The sequence below is a fragment of the Rhododendron vialii genome, chromosome 10a (assembly GCF_030253575.1).
Source record: "Rhododendron vialii isolate Sample 1 chromosome 10a, ASM3025357v1".
Lineage (NCBI taxonomy): Eukaryota > Viridiplantae > Streptophyta > Magnoliopsida > Ericales > Ericaceae > Rhododendron > Rhododendron vialii.
This window is the reverse complement of record NC_080566.1, coordinates 9,884,691-9,899,154: the sequence shown is the minus strand read 5'-3', so window position 1 is coordinate 9,899,154 and position 14,464 is coordinate 9,884,691. Positions and strand designations below refer to the sequence as shown.

Genomic DNA, 14,464 nt, shown 5'->3' with positions numbered 1-14,464 from the left:
GTTTGAGCACGGACCGGATTAGTCGGTTCTATGGTAAATCAAGAACCAAACCAACTCTTACGGATTGGAGATTTTGAGAACCAAATCAATATGCAAAACACATGAAACCGAACCGATCCAAACCATTAGACTACCTTTCGGATTCGTTTTTGAACCACGGCTTACCTCAAAGTGAGATAATTTATTTAAAATGCATTTGAAGGCAATGAAGTTTTGCGAAAAAGGAAAAATAATGTAACGCCCCGATTTTTGAAAATAAAATCGGAGGTTTTAAATATTAATTTCTAAAAATTTATTAAATTAAAATTCGAAATCCAAACCGGATAATTCACCCTAAAGTTTCGTCTATTACAAATTATCGTAGAAATACTGAAAATAGTCCTTGTGGTAATAAACTAACAAAATAACAAAGCCATCCTCTAAGTTTGATACGGATCCCAAGCATATTCTGGCTCGGCTCCCACCTCTGGGTTCTCTTCAGCATAAAATTGTTCACATTCGGGATTTGGTGTCTCTTCTTGATTATCTGCAAAATCTGGCACGGAAGTCAGGCAATCCGTACCTGAGTGAACGAGTTCACCCCGAAGTATAATCCAACCCAACTACCCTTCTTACTTTATAGTTAGCAAGCAGCAGGATTAATAATAGTGCGAAAAAGTAATACAGAGTTTGTTCCACATAAATCAGTTCATTTCTATCCATTAACTTGACGTGAAATCTAAGATCTCCTCCGCGGGATCTTTCCTCCCTCAACCGCTAGCCATGCTCGGTCCCATGAGGTCACTTCCCTTTGCTGTCGCAGATGCATCTAAGTTATGTACCGAGTATGCATCCCAATAACTACAACAAGGGGAAGGCTTATCATGCTTGAATCACAACTAGGGTTCACCTATCTTATATACCACTTCACCATCATCACTGGACGCACGCCAGTTTATCAAATCATCACTGGACACACGCCAGCACTGGACACACGCCAGTTTATCAACTCATTACTGGACACACGCCAGTTTATCAATTCACCACAGGACACACGCCAGTTTCAATCTCATCACAAATCTCAACATCACGCCTGCAGGCATTCTAGAAATAAAACTTTCCAATTCATCCATTATCTAGTATCGTCTAGGTGAACTCTACTCGCATACCACCCCATGTCTCTAGGGTCCAATTCTATCACTCAAATCGATGCAATATACAACAAATCAATAATAATTAAAACAATTAATAAACAACGTAATCACGCAACTTATTATGAACGGGCCGTTGCCCTTAATCTTGTATAGTCACAATGTCAACAATAAAGTAAGAGTTTTAAAAGGAATTTAAAAGGAAAATTTTCTAGGCTTTTATTAATTAATTCTAAGATAATAGATTAATTAAAAACTAATTAAATACATTAATTGGATAAAAATATTTAAACATTTATCATGACCTAAATAAGAGTCCTACAGGTCCTATACAACTAGTCGAGTGTCAAAAGTTGGGTCCGGAAGGTCACGGGATTAATTTAAATAAAGACGTTTAAATAAAGTGGCCGAAAGTGAAGTAAATAGATAATAAATAATTTGCAAAATTAAAATATGCTACTGTTAACAAGATTTCATCTTCAGAATGTAGAGAGTCTAAATAAAATTATTCGGGCATTTATAATAAGGTTATAAGGTCGTAAAGAATTTTTGATTCAAAACGCTATAGAAATAACAATAAATAGTAAATTAAATAAAAAAAATATTATCTTAACAAGATATCATCTTTGAGATGCAAGAAGTCTAGGAAAAATTAGTTTGGGTATTAAAATGTTGTTTGGAAGGTCGCAAATATTTTTCGTTTGTAAACTTTGATAGATAACGAACAAATAATTTAATAAATAGATAATTAAATAAAAAAAATATGATCTTAACAAGTTATGATCTTTGGAGTGTTAAAAGTCTAGAAAAAATAGTTCGGGGGTCGAAAACGATGTTCGGAAGGTCGAAAAGTCGATTCGAAACGAAACAGAAACTACCGCAAGGTTGGACCGGTCAGAGGTTGCGGCTGGAGTCTCTGCCGCGAACTCGGCACTGGTTCTTGCGGTCCGCAGGTTGCAGCCGCAAGGTTAGGGTCAGATTCGATTTTTTTGGTTTTTGGTCATGGTTTTGATGCATGGGTTCGTTCGGGCTATTGGGTTATGCATAAAAACACTAAATATACTTAGAGGAGTGTTTGGAAGGGATTATATTACCTTGGTTCGGGCCGAATTGATTTTAGAACGAAACTTGATTTTTGGAGAAGACGACTACGGTTTTGGCGATCGGGGAACTTTGGGCTCGAATTGAATGATGCTTGGGGATGCTTGGGATTGAAGGAAGAGATTGGAATGGTCAATTCGGATCTCGGTTGGTCGTGGCTACGAAATCCACTTTTCTCTCTCTTTCTTTCTCTCTCTAGAACTCCATGGATTGGAGTTCGGTTTTTCTCCGATTCCTCTCTCTTTCTGGACTGGTGGGGCGTGGGAAATTTCGTGGTATGCCCTAGGGTCGGAATAATGAGGTATATATAAAGAAAAAATTTTAAAGAAGGGTGATAAAATTGTGTTTTAATGGGATTCAAACTCTTGGCCGAATATGGACGAAAAATAGGGTTAGGAAGGAAGTAGAGGTTGAGTAGGAGAGGAAGAGATGGAAGGAATTTCGGAATAATGCATGCATGCAAATAAAAGAAATTAAAATGGGATAATTATAATAGGATAATTATAATAGGAAAATTCTTATTTGCATTTATCTTAAAAAAAATTAATCTCCTTATTAATAACACTAATTAAATGTTATTATTATTAATTAAAATTTTCGGGCTGTTACAAATAATACCAATATTTGTGTTTGAACCAATTTTGTCAAAATCAATGAAATAGATTCAAACTCACCGTAAGTCATACTAATTAATTAGGATGAAAATATATCATGGTTGAGTTTACAATTATCTAGTTTTTCTAAATAAAATACTACAATTAAATGTAATGTTGTAGGGAGCCGAAATATCCATGGTTCGGAAGGTCTAGAGGGTTCTCTCGTACTCAGAACCAATAGGGCGAGTCCCTCAGTTCGTAAATAACATTACTACATGTCGTGGGAAGGAACTCCACTGTTCCGTCGAGCGTGTGCAGACCCGAGAGACTCTCCCAAGCGTATTCCCTTCTTGGCATGTTTTTCTACATGATCGCTCCGTAAGACCTTAGCTCGTTCGGCGATGTGAAGCTTTCGTTCGGAAGGTACATTATCATTCGGGAAAAAATATCAAGAATAGTGCTTGCAAATGGAAATAAAAAAGTCATCTAAAAGCTTTCTACAAGAGATTAAATTGTACACGGCCCCGCCGTGTACAAGGGTTGTGTGGCAAAGGCCCGGATGAACACCACGTCACCACTTGGCTCATCTAGCGTGTTCAATTTCTCTCTTTCTCTCCAATCACTTTCTCACACTCAGTTAGTTTAATTCTTTTAAACTATTTATATATTAAAAATATGATTAAAAATTTAATTGTTTTGATTTTCAATCTTATTAAATCAGTGCAAAAATCGTGATTAAGTTGTCTCTAGAGCTCTCATAATTAAATCTCTGCTCTTTATTTAGGACCCAATGGAGCAGAAACTTGATTATAAGAGCCCTAGAGACAAAATTTAATTATGACCCTTTAGAATAATATGATAAAGATAATAAGATCTACACATCGGTTCAAACTGATTAAAAGTTGGAGCACTTAAGTTTTTAACCATATTTTTTAATATATTAACAATCTAAAAAAATTCATGTTCCATAGGGTACCAAATAAAGAGTAGATACTTAATTATGAGAGCTCTAAAGACAAAATTTAATTATGACCATCTAGAATAAAATGATCAAAATAATAAGATCTTTGCACTGGTTCAAACAGATTAAAAATTGGAGCACTTAATTTTTTAGACCGTTTATATATTTAAAAAAATATGGTTAAAAACTTCAATCTGTTTGAACCAGTGCGAAGATCTTATTATTCTGATCATATTATTCTAAAAGGTCATAATTAAATTTTGTTTCTAAGACTCTTATAATCAAGTTTCTGCTCCATAGAGTCCCAAATAAAGAGCAAATACTTAATTATGAAAGCTCTATGGACAAAATTTAATTACGATCTTCGCACCGGTTTAATTAGATTGAAAAGCGAAACATTTAAATTTTTAACCAAATTTTAATATATATAAATAATCTAAAAGAATTAAACTAAATTTAGTGCGAGGAAGTGATTGGGAAAGGGAACGCACGAGCCAAGTGGTGATTTGGCATTCATCAATGCCTTTGCCGCACAACCCTTGTACACGACAGCGGGGCCTTGTACAATTTAATATCTTCTACTTATGGCTGAATCTAAGGACGGAACCAAGATCTTGTAAACACGGGAGCCAACCTATGAACACAATTTTGAAATTTGAAAGTTCGGGAATCTAATAGTTTGTTTGGTTTAAATTTTGAGGGAGGTTATTTTGGGTAGTAAGTAGAGAGAGATAGAAAAAGATATGAGATCAATAATTGAATGAAAAACTTATGGGAGACTGTGCACAGAGAGAAAAATTGAGTTTGGGGACAAAAAACGAACACATTTTTATGTCTAAATAATATCCAATACAAAATACAATACCTAGATGTTCTCACCAAACAAAAAAAATTAATATTTAAAAAAGAAAAAAAAAACCCGAATCAGCGCGGGGGCCTTGGCCCCCATATGCCCACACCTCCCTCCGTCTCTGGCTGAATCTAGAAGCTTTCTACTTATGATCAAGTCTAGAAGTTTTCTACTCATAGCCGTAAGTGACATCATCTACTTGTCCAACATTCAAAGCCTTGCCTATAAATAAGAGGTGATACCACAAGGTAAATGATTTAATCTTTCTCATTCTTACAAACTTTACTAAAAGCATACTTTCCTCTACCTCACTAACTTACTCGTCGGAGCGTTTTTTCGGAGGTAAACCCCATTTCGATTTTCAGGTACCCAGTTCACTGTTCTATCCTTTTACTGTACAACAGCAGGAGGAAGCGGTTCAAGAATTTTTTCAGCCCCCCACAAATGTTAATTATGGTTCAGATCGATTTGGAACATGCAATAACCGTGAGAATAAATCTGCAAACCAAACCATTTAATTGGTTTTTTATTTTTACTAAAACGAATGGGGTAAGGTTGTGCCAGTAATTGCTGGTAAACAAAGTTGAATTAATCCGTACAATTAAAGGATTTAGTTCAACGCAATTTGAATTAATTCCTATAATATTTCTCACATCTATTTCACATGCTACCATGCAAATGTATGGAGTAAGGTGGATTCGGATCCTCTATGAGGATTCTCCTGTGAAGATCTTGTGAGACTTTTGCTATGGGCTTGACAACACACCAATCAGAAGATCTAATGATTCCCAGTAATTGCTAGTAAACAAAGCTTTAAGAGAGACTTGAGACTGCATTCTTGTAAACTTATGCTATGTTTCGATTGGTGTTTAAATTTTTTTTTGAAAAATAATAGAGGTAATAAGTGAAGAGAGATAGAGAGAGAAATGTTGGAAGTAGAAGAAATCTAAGAGGAATTTTTTGAATTGTAAAGAAAATAAGGCATTATAAGTCTAAATTTATTTCGGTATTTTTTACATTTCGTAACTTTTTATTTAGCTTTTCGTCGTAATTTTTGAAGTTAATCGTTCGTCTTGACGAGACGAATCGAAATAGTATAAAAATACGGTCAAATGTTGAAAATTTTCAAATAAGACAGTTATTTGATTAAAAAGTGATTTTATTTTTTTTATTTTTGGTCATTATTTTGTACTTTGTAGATTGCCCTCGTCGAGATGAATAATTAATCCAAAAAATAAAACACACAAAACAAAGAAATAAGTTAAGTGTAAGGCCCGTTCTTGGACTTAACTTAAATATGAGAGTTTTGTCCTCTATTTGAAATTTTCTTGCATTTGTCAGTTTTGCACAAAAATTTGTGAGTCATTAATTCGTCTCGCCGAGAGGAATCGCAAAAGTAATTTTTTTATACTTTTATCCAAATATTTTGAGAAATAATCATTTTTTAATGCAAAAATGTCTTTGGCTCAAAATTAACAAATACAAGAAAAATTCAAATAAAGAAAAAACACCAAAATTTAAGTTAAGTTCAAGAGAACAAAATAAACCCAGCCAGAGTATCAAATCTTGACGTCGGTCATCGAGTTTATACTTTGAGTATTTTATTTGATTGTCTAATTTTTTTCTAAATATAAGTAATAAAATAATCGCCGCTCTCTATATTCAATTCTTGAAGGGCGCCACTATTCGCAGCCCTCTATTTTCTCCCATAGTCTGTTAAAAATTTTCAATTATACTCGACAGTTAGTTACCGAAATTGAGATATATTTTCAACATCCAATTACTGAAATGTAATATTTTTTTCAACAGATATTTACCGAAAATGTATGTTCGACAGTTGTTTACCGAAAGTTGAACATATTTTCGACATGTAGTTACCGAAATATAATCTTGTTTTCAACAGCAATTTACCAAAATGTTATTTATGATTTTCAACAACCATTTACCGAAATGTAGTGGGCTATGAGAGAAAATAAATGGCTGCGAATAGCGGCGCCCTTCTTGAATTCGTCGCTGGAATCTTCCAAAAAAAAAAGAGGAAAAAAAAAGAATTCTTCACTAGTGATGAGTCACTACTAAGTACTAAAACTTTTCTTATTAAAATACTCCATTTCTCTTATTTTCATTATCTATTATTCGGCTTGTTTTTTTATGTCTTTTATTTATATCTTTTTATGTGAATTTTGAAAAATATGTAATATGAATCTTGTTTAATAAATTTATATTAATTTTATATTACAAAAATTTTAAATTATAAAAAATATTATATATTAAAAAATATAAATAATTAAAAAACATCACACAATTCAAAAATTAACAATAAAAATAATACGGAATGAATACAAAAGAAGAAAGAGATAATGACGATCCTATCCGTACCAGATGTAGCAAGCAGCAACCACGGCCCACCCGATGTTTCCACGTGCCGTTGGAAGTTGGGTGTAGCCAAACAGTTTTCGGAATAGTGTATTCCGTGCGAGGAACACATGCCACGTCAAAACCTACAAGTTGTATATCCCCACTACTGGGAAAATTTTCTCATTCTCGCGTGAGTATCACGTGATACTTGTTTGACGCAGTTGAATTAGTCATTATATTTTTTAACGGCTTGAATTTGAAAAGAAAGAAGAAAAGAGAAACTGAAATTTTAACCCGATCCATCTAAAAGTATACTAAACGAACCGAATATATCGAACGGCTACCATATATCCCCACAGCCACCGAAGAATTTCTCACAAAACTGATTTCGGAATCCCGTGTCCCGAGACAAAACTAACGCGTCCAAACCGCGTTTACCCACCTCTATCGTTATCCAATTTATATATAGGAGTAGTAAGTAGTGGAGTATATCCCAATTCGATTCAACTCTACAAATCACAACGTTGGCTTCCAAAATTGAACTCTCAGCTCTCTCTCTCTCTCTCTCTCTAGAAATGGCGCAAACTCCGAGCAATGCTATCCATCAACGTTCGCTCACCTCCCTGGGCAGCATGGACGAAGTGCAGAAGGTGTTCAACAAGTTCGACACCAACGGCGACGGCAAGATCTCCGTCTCCGAGCTCCGTTCCGTCTTCAAGGCCCTCGGCGTCGACGTCGGCACGTCCTCGGGGGACTTGACCAACGCCGTGACGGAGATCGACAAGGACGGCGACGGCGCGATCGGCCTCGAGGAGTTCGCTGACTTCCACCGCGCCGCGGCCCGCGGCGGCGGCAGCGATGGCGAGAGCAACGACGGCAAGGCGATCGGCGACGCGTTCAAGATGTACGACCGGGACAGGAACGGGCTGATATCGGCGCAGGAGCTGCACGAGGTGATGAAGGGGCTGGGGGAGAGGTGCTCGGTGCAGGATTGCGCGAGGATGATCGGATCGGTCGACGTGGACGGGGATGGGTGCGTGAATTTCGAGGAGTTCAAGAAGATGATGAGGCCTTGAGATTTTTAGGGTTGCGGAATGGGGTCCTGTACTGTACTGCGCTACCGTGTCGTGCACCCGTAGTACGCATCTGGACCGTTCTTTTTCACAATCGATGGTTTAGATATATTTGTCAACTTTTACCGAATATAATTAACTTTGACCGGAGTGCTTCAGCGAATCAAACCCATCGATTGCAAAAACGGACGGTTCAGCTGCTGACTACAAGATGATGCACTACACGTAACGCACTACAGGACTCCCGGGGTGGGGTTGCGAAATCGTGTTAAGAGGAATAATTGAAAGAATCGAAGGTAAGATTAGGGCTCGAAATAGTTGGATTATGATGCATAATGTACGGATTTTGATTTTATCTTTCCAGAAGGCAACTAGTGTTCAGTACCCCGGTGTTTCCCTGTTGTGCCCTTAAGCTTCAAGTTGTAGTTCAATTTCTCATCAGTCAGTTTGGTCCAGTTTTTGTAGTTCAATTTCTCATCAGTTAGTTTGGTCCAGTTTTTTTTATAACTCAGGTATGAGTGAGTTTACGCGTACCTCCACTAATCATGGAGCTCAATTCGGCCGGCCACTAGCGAAGAGCTAATCATGGAGCTCAATTCGGCCGGCCACTAGCGAAGAGCCCAATTAGAACTGGAGTGCCTCGGTATGGATTGGTCCAAAGGAGAAGATGGCACCTAAAGGTTTCGAACCTGAAATTTTAAGAGATAGCAAACCTCTTAGTACAAGCCTTGATCATTAGGTGAACTTCTTGGAGTGTAGTTTGGTCTTTTGGGCGGTTTGTGAACTCAATCGGGTTTGAATTGTTCATATGTCAAGTTTTAAAAAAAAAAAATTGTTTTCGTAATAAATGAATTTGATCAAATATTCATACTATACTAGTGTAAATAGCTCACATAAGCGTCGAAACTTCTTTTACCGTTCATATTGTCGTCTACAAATGAGAATGTTTTTTTGGGGGAAGATGATATCGCGGCTCAAAACTGGAGCAAACTCGAAAATGATATTCACACCTCCTTTATTTCGGACCAGGAATCTTGTAGTGCGTCTAATGTGCTATAAGGTTGTAGGGTGCCTCCTTGTGTCCGATCGAAATTTCGTTATTGTGATTTGAACTGTTTAATTTGTAGAGTACTGAGATATCATTGGCCTCTTGGTCAAACAATGTTAAAGTAAGAAATGGATATCGTTAGCCGTCTAGCCCTTGGTCAGACAATATTAGGTAAAAAATAGACGGTCAATAGGTAAAAAAATAGATGGTTAGTATGACATTAAAAATGAATTGGGATACAAATCTATCTAGATCATGTAGTATGTAGATGTCGATGTCCATTAACTTGATTTTCGATTTGCACAGTGTTCAATCATTTCTACAAACTAAACGATTTAGATGATAAAATTTCGAGTGAGCACATTGAGAGAACCCATGCCTCATAGTGCATTGGTGCATTGCAGGATCCCTTGGTCGCACTCTAGTGTGAATAGCATTTTCCTTTCGTTCGAAATTTCTAAGGCGCAGTACTTGGTCTAAGCTAGGCGCATGGCTTTGAAAAAGTAAATACAATTTAAGATTGTATTTGGATTAAAAAGTCAAGGGAGTGATCTGTGTAGGAATGAAAATATTAAGATACAAACGGAGTGAAGAATATTTATTGGAAACTGTGTCGAGAGTTAAAAGTAACTCTCAAAATGTTAAACCAAACGAAGTGAAAAAGATTCTTACTGTACATGTGAGTCACATATAAATTCATTGTATTGATTAGTAACGAGTGACTAGATGAAACGAACTAATCCCTCTAGCCCACCATCCCACGTTAGGTGGCCCCAAGGACAAATCGCAACCATGCGACCTTGGGTTGCATGCTTGCATCTCAGGAATAGAAGATCTGATTCTGATCAGAGTTGTAGGCATCATACCCGTAGATATTAAAAGTAAGAAACATACCCACCACCAGGCATAGCGAAGAGATTTGATCCCACAAAAATCGTCACCTGTTACGAACCACAACACACCCAGATTCGTATTTCAGGTTACAGATTAACGAAATATAGTGCAGCAGTTGTGAATGCCATGCAAAACAGAAGTGCTTAAAGTACATTTGACTGGTTTCTGGCATAAATTCCATCCAAATAACATACGGCTAGTTTCTTCTGATAACTAAAAGTACTTTGGTAAAAGAACAATGACCTACTCCAGCAGAAACCGATAAAAAGAGGTACCAAATGTTCCAACAAGTTTCCAAAAAGGCGAAAGCAGACAAGTGTTTCTCAGTGCAGAACCATACAATCTTGAGTTAGATGCGAGGTGACATGTGGGGGATGAGGCTTTTGAAGAGATTCTTCCTCGTTCATGCCATTACCCACTGATTCCACCTCCTGCAAACCAGCAGCTTCCAGGATGTGAGCCTTCACCTCTTCGAACCTCTCCTCTGACAGAGAAACCTCAGCAAGAAGTCTACATGCATTCTTCTCGGATGCATCATCGTAGTCCTTCCTTCTCTTCAGCACCATATGTCCGCTGATTTCCCACACAGCAGGATTCACTTGAGTGTCCAGAAGCTCATCACTAACTTCTCCAAGTGCTAGTTTCTTGGCATAGCACTGACCATTCATCAAGAACCACTTTGATTATTTTTCTTATCAAAATATCACAACAAAAAGATAAATATTAAATAGTATGATAACTGAACGCCAATCAGAAAAATCCATCCTCTCATACTTGTTTATTTGAAAATGGCATTGTTTGCTTGTGAGATAATGACGGAAACTACAAAAAAATTGACCATATCAAAATGTTCATTATTTATTTCTTGACAAGTCCACATCCCACACGTTTATTTGGACAATCACATGCCTGTTTACCACGTTTTCCTCTCATATGAAGAAAATTATGGGCACCCTTCCTAGACTTACATCCCACTACAATCATAGGCCAGGACATGCAGCCTTGGGCTGTCCTAACTCAACATAGAGGGTTGGAATACAAAGAAAGGTCAGTTACAACGACCTAGGTTAGTCTTAGCCAGATTAACCCGTTTATTACGTACTTTCAAATTTGAAAAATTTACATAACAATTACGGAAAAAGACATCACGAATGTATATACTATCAAATTGACAAATGTAGTAGAAATATCACCAAGCATACTAAATAGACCTGTGACTTCATATGCCAGCTTATGGAAGATCAACGGAAGAAACAAATCAGAAAGAGATCCAAAATTAGTCTAATCGATAGGCGGAATTATGCTAGGTGGAACTATGCACTGTTGGTTAGATGGAAAACCTGAATATATCAAGGCCTAGTATTTTCCCATTCTTTTTCAACAATAAGCAATCATCAAGAACAAGTTTATGTAGCATGAATGTCTACCAATAATACTCAAAGCATACCTCACACATAATCCTCAATCACTAGACATAAAGCAAGGCCAATATTTTGGAAAGAGCAACATTTACCTGCGGGAACAGGAAAATTTTTCTCCCACAATCAGCAATAAGAACATTAAAAGGAATATTCTTGTTTTGAAGCCTAATGCAAGAACTAGCAACAGCATTGGATAGGTTGCGCAATTTTAGTCCACCCTCAAAAACAAAACCTCGCACGGGATAGTTCAACAACTGTGAAACCACCACACCATTATCAGGAATATCCTTGCCCATCCTTATCCTTTGAGTAGGGGCTTTCTCAACTGGGAAGGGCACTGATAAGTAATATGCCTGTCATTTGTATAAAACAAAATCATCTGAGACGAAGAACAAGAATGCTACAACTTGCAGTTGATTTTCAAGAAACAGGTGAGTCATTAACAACCTGAAAGTGGAGATGATTAATTGTTGCAAAGGCACCCAAGCTGTTGTAACCCAATCTGAAGGAGGGTTCTGAAGCTACTTTAGCCATATGAAGGGCGAGCAAGAAGCTCTCATGGTCAATCCTCTGAGGCAAGCAGTCAAGGACGCGGGGTATCAAAAGGATATGTCCATACTCAATAGGGCTAACCTAAAAGTAGAAATATAGGAAAAACAGTTAGCCACAAGAGCATTGCATTAAACTAGAAATGCTGAGTGAACATATCAAACTGGCTTACATTAATAGCAACAACATTCGGTGAATTTGAATCAGCATTAACTGGTGAGCTGCTGCAGAAATGGGACCGGGTATACTTGCCCTGTTCAAATCTGAAGAGCACTTCTTCTTGGCCAACTTTGGTAAAGTTGAACTTTGTATCATCGAAAGGTTGAAGAACCTGATCAACCCGAAACTCAGTGGGCCTCTTTTTAAGGTGTCGTCCCTCATTTAGCTGCGCTATAAAACCGAAATCCCCCGGAATAATCTTTGTCTCACATGTGGTCACATCATACCTAAAGAGCCCTTGCTTCATTCGTTCCTCCCACTTCGCCAGCAGCAAGTTGTTGAGGAAAGATACTGGGCGCCTGCCACTGCAAGAACTGCCGCTGAATTTATCTGTCGACTCATATTCATCTTTCTTGAAGGCATATAGCGGAAGTTTAGAAACTGAAAATGTCAATATGTTCAGTCAGTATAACTGGCAGAAAGAAATGGGGAAAAGAAGAGGAAAGACATGGGCATATCCGATTGAACTCAGCTATGCAGATAATATGATACAGGGGCAAACCAGGGATCTATTTTGAAAATTAGTTTTCTCAGAGTCCATAAGTCTAGTAACTATCAAATGGCTTTGTTTATATCTTAATTCCACCATAAGAAGTAAAATGCCATATGCTTTGTAGCAACTCAATTTCCTTTGTGAACAAGAAAATGTGTTTTTCTTTGCTAGTGTTGACTTTGGAGGTCACTTCACCCGCTCCAGCAGTCATTGAGCATTACCTAGCTGCTCTCGTTAGCTCCTCATCCACCTCAGACAGACCACTTGAGCCTTCAAGCAGCGGTGGACAATTTCCAAACACATGATGTCCGAATTTGGACTTGATCTTGACTTTCTAAAATGACATTTTTCGGGATTTCCACTTTCCTTTAATCTTGGATTGCAAGGAAACCAAAGTGGGAGGGAATACTTTGCCCAGGCCTTCTTCTAGACTATTGTGTACATCTATGAGGATTGAGGAGATTCATGTTGGGTTTGTGAAGCTTGATTCAGTCTAATTTGCGCCTTGTCGACTAGTCTAGGTTTACTCATGGGGGTCCAGAGGGCAGCACCACCGAAACCTAGACAGAAAGCTAGACAGGGTTATTACAACAACTGATGAAATAGTTGTGCAGGACCGAAACACACACACACACACACGATATGCGAATAGAAAACAGTAAAGAGAAATCAACACAGAATATACATGGTTCCCTAATACTGGGTATGTCCACGGGAGTGAGAGCGGCTGTCGTTTCTTATTTAATCAATTGAAACAGGGTTTACAACATAGAGTATTTATACCTACTCTATGTTGTTCCGAGAGCGGCTGTCGTTTCTTATTCGCTCCACTCACTTAGCTCCGTCCGGGCAACTGGTCTATTTCTACAACTCTTTAATGTCTTTTCATACTTAACATATGAGTCACAGTTCTAACAAGTAGCATTCTTCAATCGACTAAAGAACTATTCGTAAGGACTAATTAAAAAAAAACGCACCAGGTAAGCAGCACTTCCCAAGGCAATTGCGCCCACAACCTAGGGTTAGCGTTTGGGACTGGATCATGGTATCTTCTGAACCTCCTCCCACCTGATAATTAGAAACAACCGTGGGTACCCTTTTTATGGTCAGCATCTTTTCTTCCATCAACGTATCCGTATCGATCTCTCTATATATAACACTGTATACGTATCCGTATAATTGTCAGTAATCGGTTTAAGAGGACAAAGAAGAATAAATTAAATTGTTGGGTTAGAGAGAAAAGAGAGAAGGGTGGATTAAGCCGCCGCCGGCGAGGAAGAGGAGATCGGAAGGGCAACCGCCTTCGGAAGGGAGGGCACCCCTGCCGCCGTGAGGGGACGGGGTACGGTGTTTCTCGAGCGTACGGTTGGACTCCACCGCCGTACGCTGTGGTGGGATTACGGTTTTGTTGAGGTTGGGGTGGTGGTGGTGGTGGATGGTCCACCGGAGGGTTTCAATTCCGAGTAAAGCCGTGGTGGTTCCACAATGGCTGTCGTTCTCCGGTCGTTTCGTCGTCTTCTCGTTGTTTTCTTGAGAGAGAGAAAGAGAGAGATGAATTAGAAAGAGGGGCCGGGCTTACATGCTAGAGTGTCTCCGACCCATCTCTAAATCTATGGATGTGATGTGTATTATGGCCCGTTTGATAACGGTGATAGATGGATTGGATTCGTAAGGAGATCGTATTAAGATTGGGATTGGTAATGAGTATGTTTGTTTGGGATAAGATTCGATGATAGAATTATTAATATTATATTTGTTTGAGATGAGATTA

At 38.1% G+C, this 14,464-nt stretch overlaps 3 protein-coding genes across 5 annotated transcripts in view; 1 reads left to right on the top strand and 2 right to left on the bottom strand.

Annotated features, from left to right (window-relative positions):
- Positions 1-14,464, bottom strand: part of LOC131303306 (double-stranded RNA-binding protein 4-like) — a 92,317-nt gene that overhangs the window by 28,545 nt on the left and 49,308 nt on the right. The gene's annotated exons all lie outside the window — the stretch shown is intronic.
- On the top strand, positions 7,350-8,539 carry LOC131303307 (calcium-binding protein CML24-like). The gene has a single exon (XM_058330111.1). It carries the CDS (start codon positions 7,572-7,574, stop codon positions 8,070-8,072), a length of 501 nt encoding a protein of 166 aa, XP_058186094.1. The 5' UTR covers positions 7,350-7,571; the 3' UTR covers positions 8,073-8,539.
- On the bottom strand, positions 10,152-14,298 carry LOC131303305 (GDP-L-galactose phosphorylase 1-like). 3 transcript variants are annotated; one of them, XM_058330108.1, is made up of 5 exons: positions 13,671-14,298; positions 12,154-12,581; positions 11,880-12,002; positions 11,525-11,785; positions 10,152-10,667 (listed from the first exon to the last, which is right to left on the bottom strand). In XM_058330108.1, the coding sequence occupies exons 1-5, from the start codon at positions 13,816-13,818 to the stop codon at positions 10,335-10,337; spliced, it is 1,293 nt and encodes a 430-aa protein (XP_058186091.1). In that variant the 5' UTR covers positions 13,819-14,298; the 3' UTR covers positions 10,152-10,334. The 3 variants fall into 3 exon arrangements, with proteins under 3 accessions (XP_058186091.1, XP_058186090.1, XP_058186092.1); XM_058330107.1 differs by having other exon boundaries at positions 11,880-12,065; positions 13,671-14,296; XM_058330109.1 differs by lacking the exon at positions 11,525-11,785 and having other exon boundaries at positions 11,880-12,065.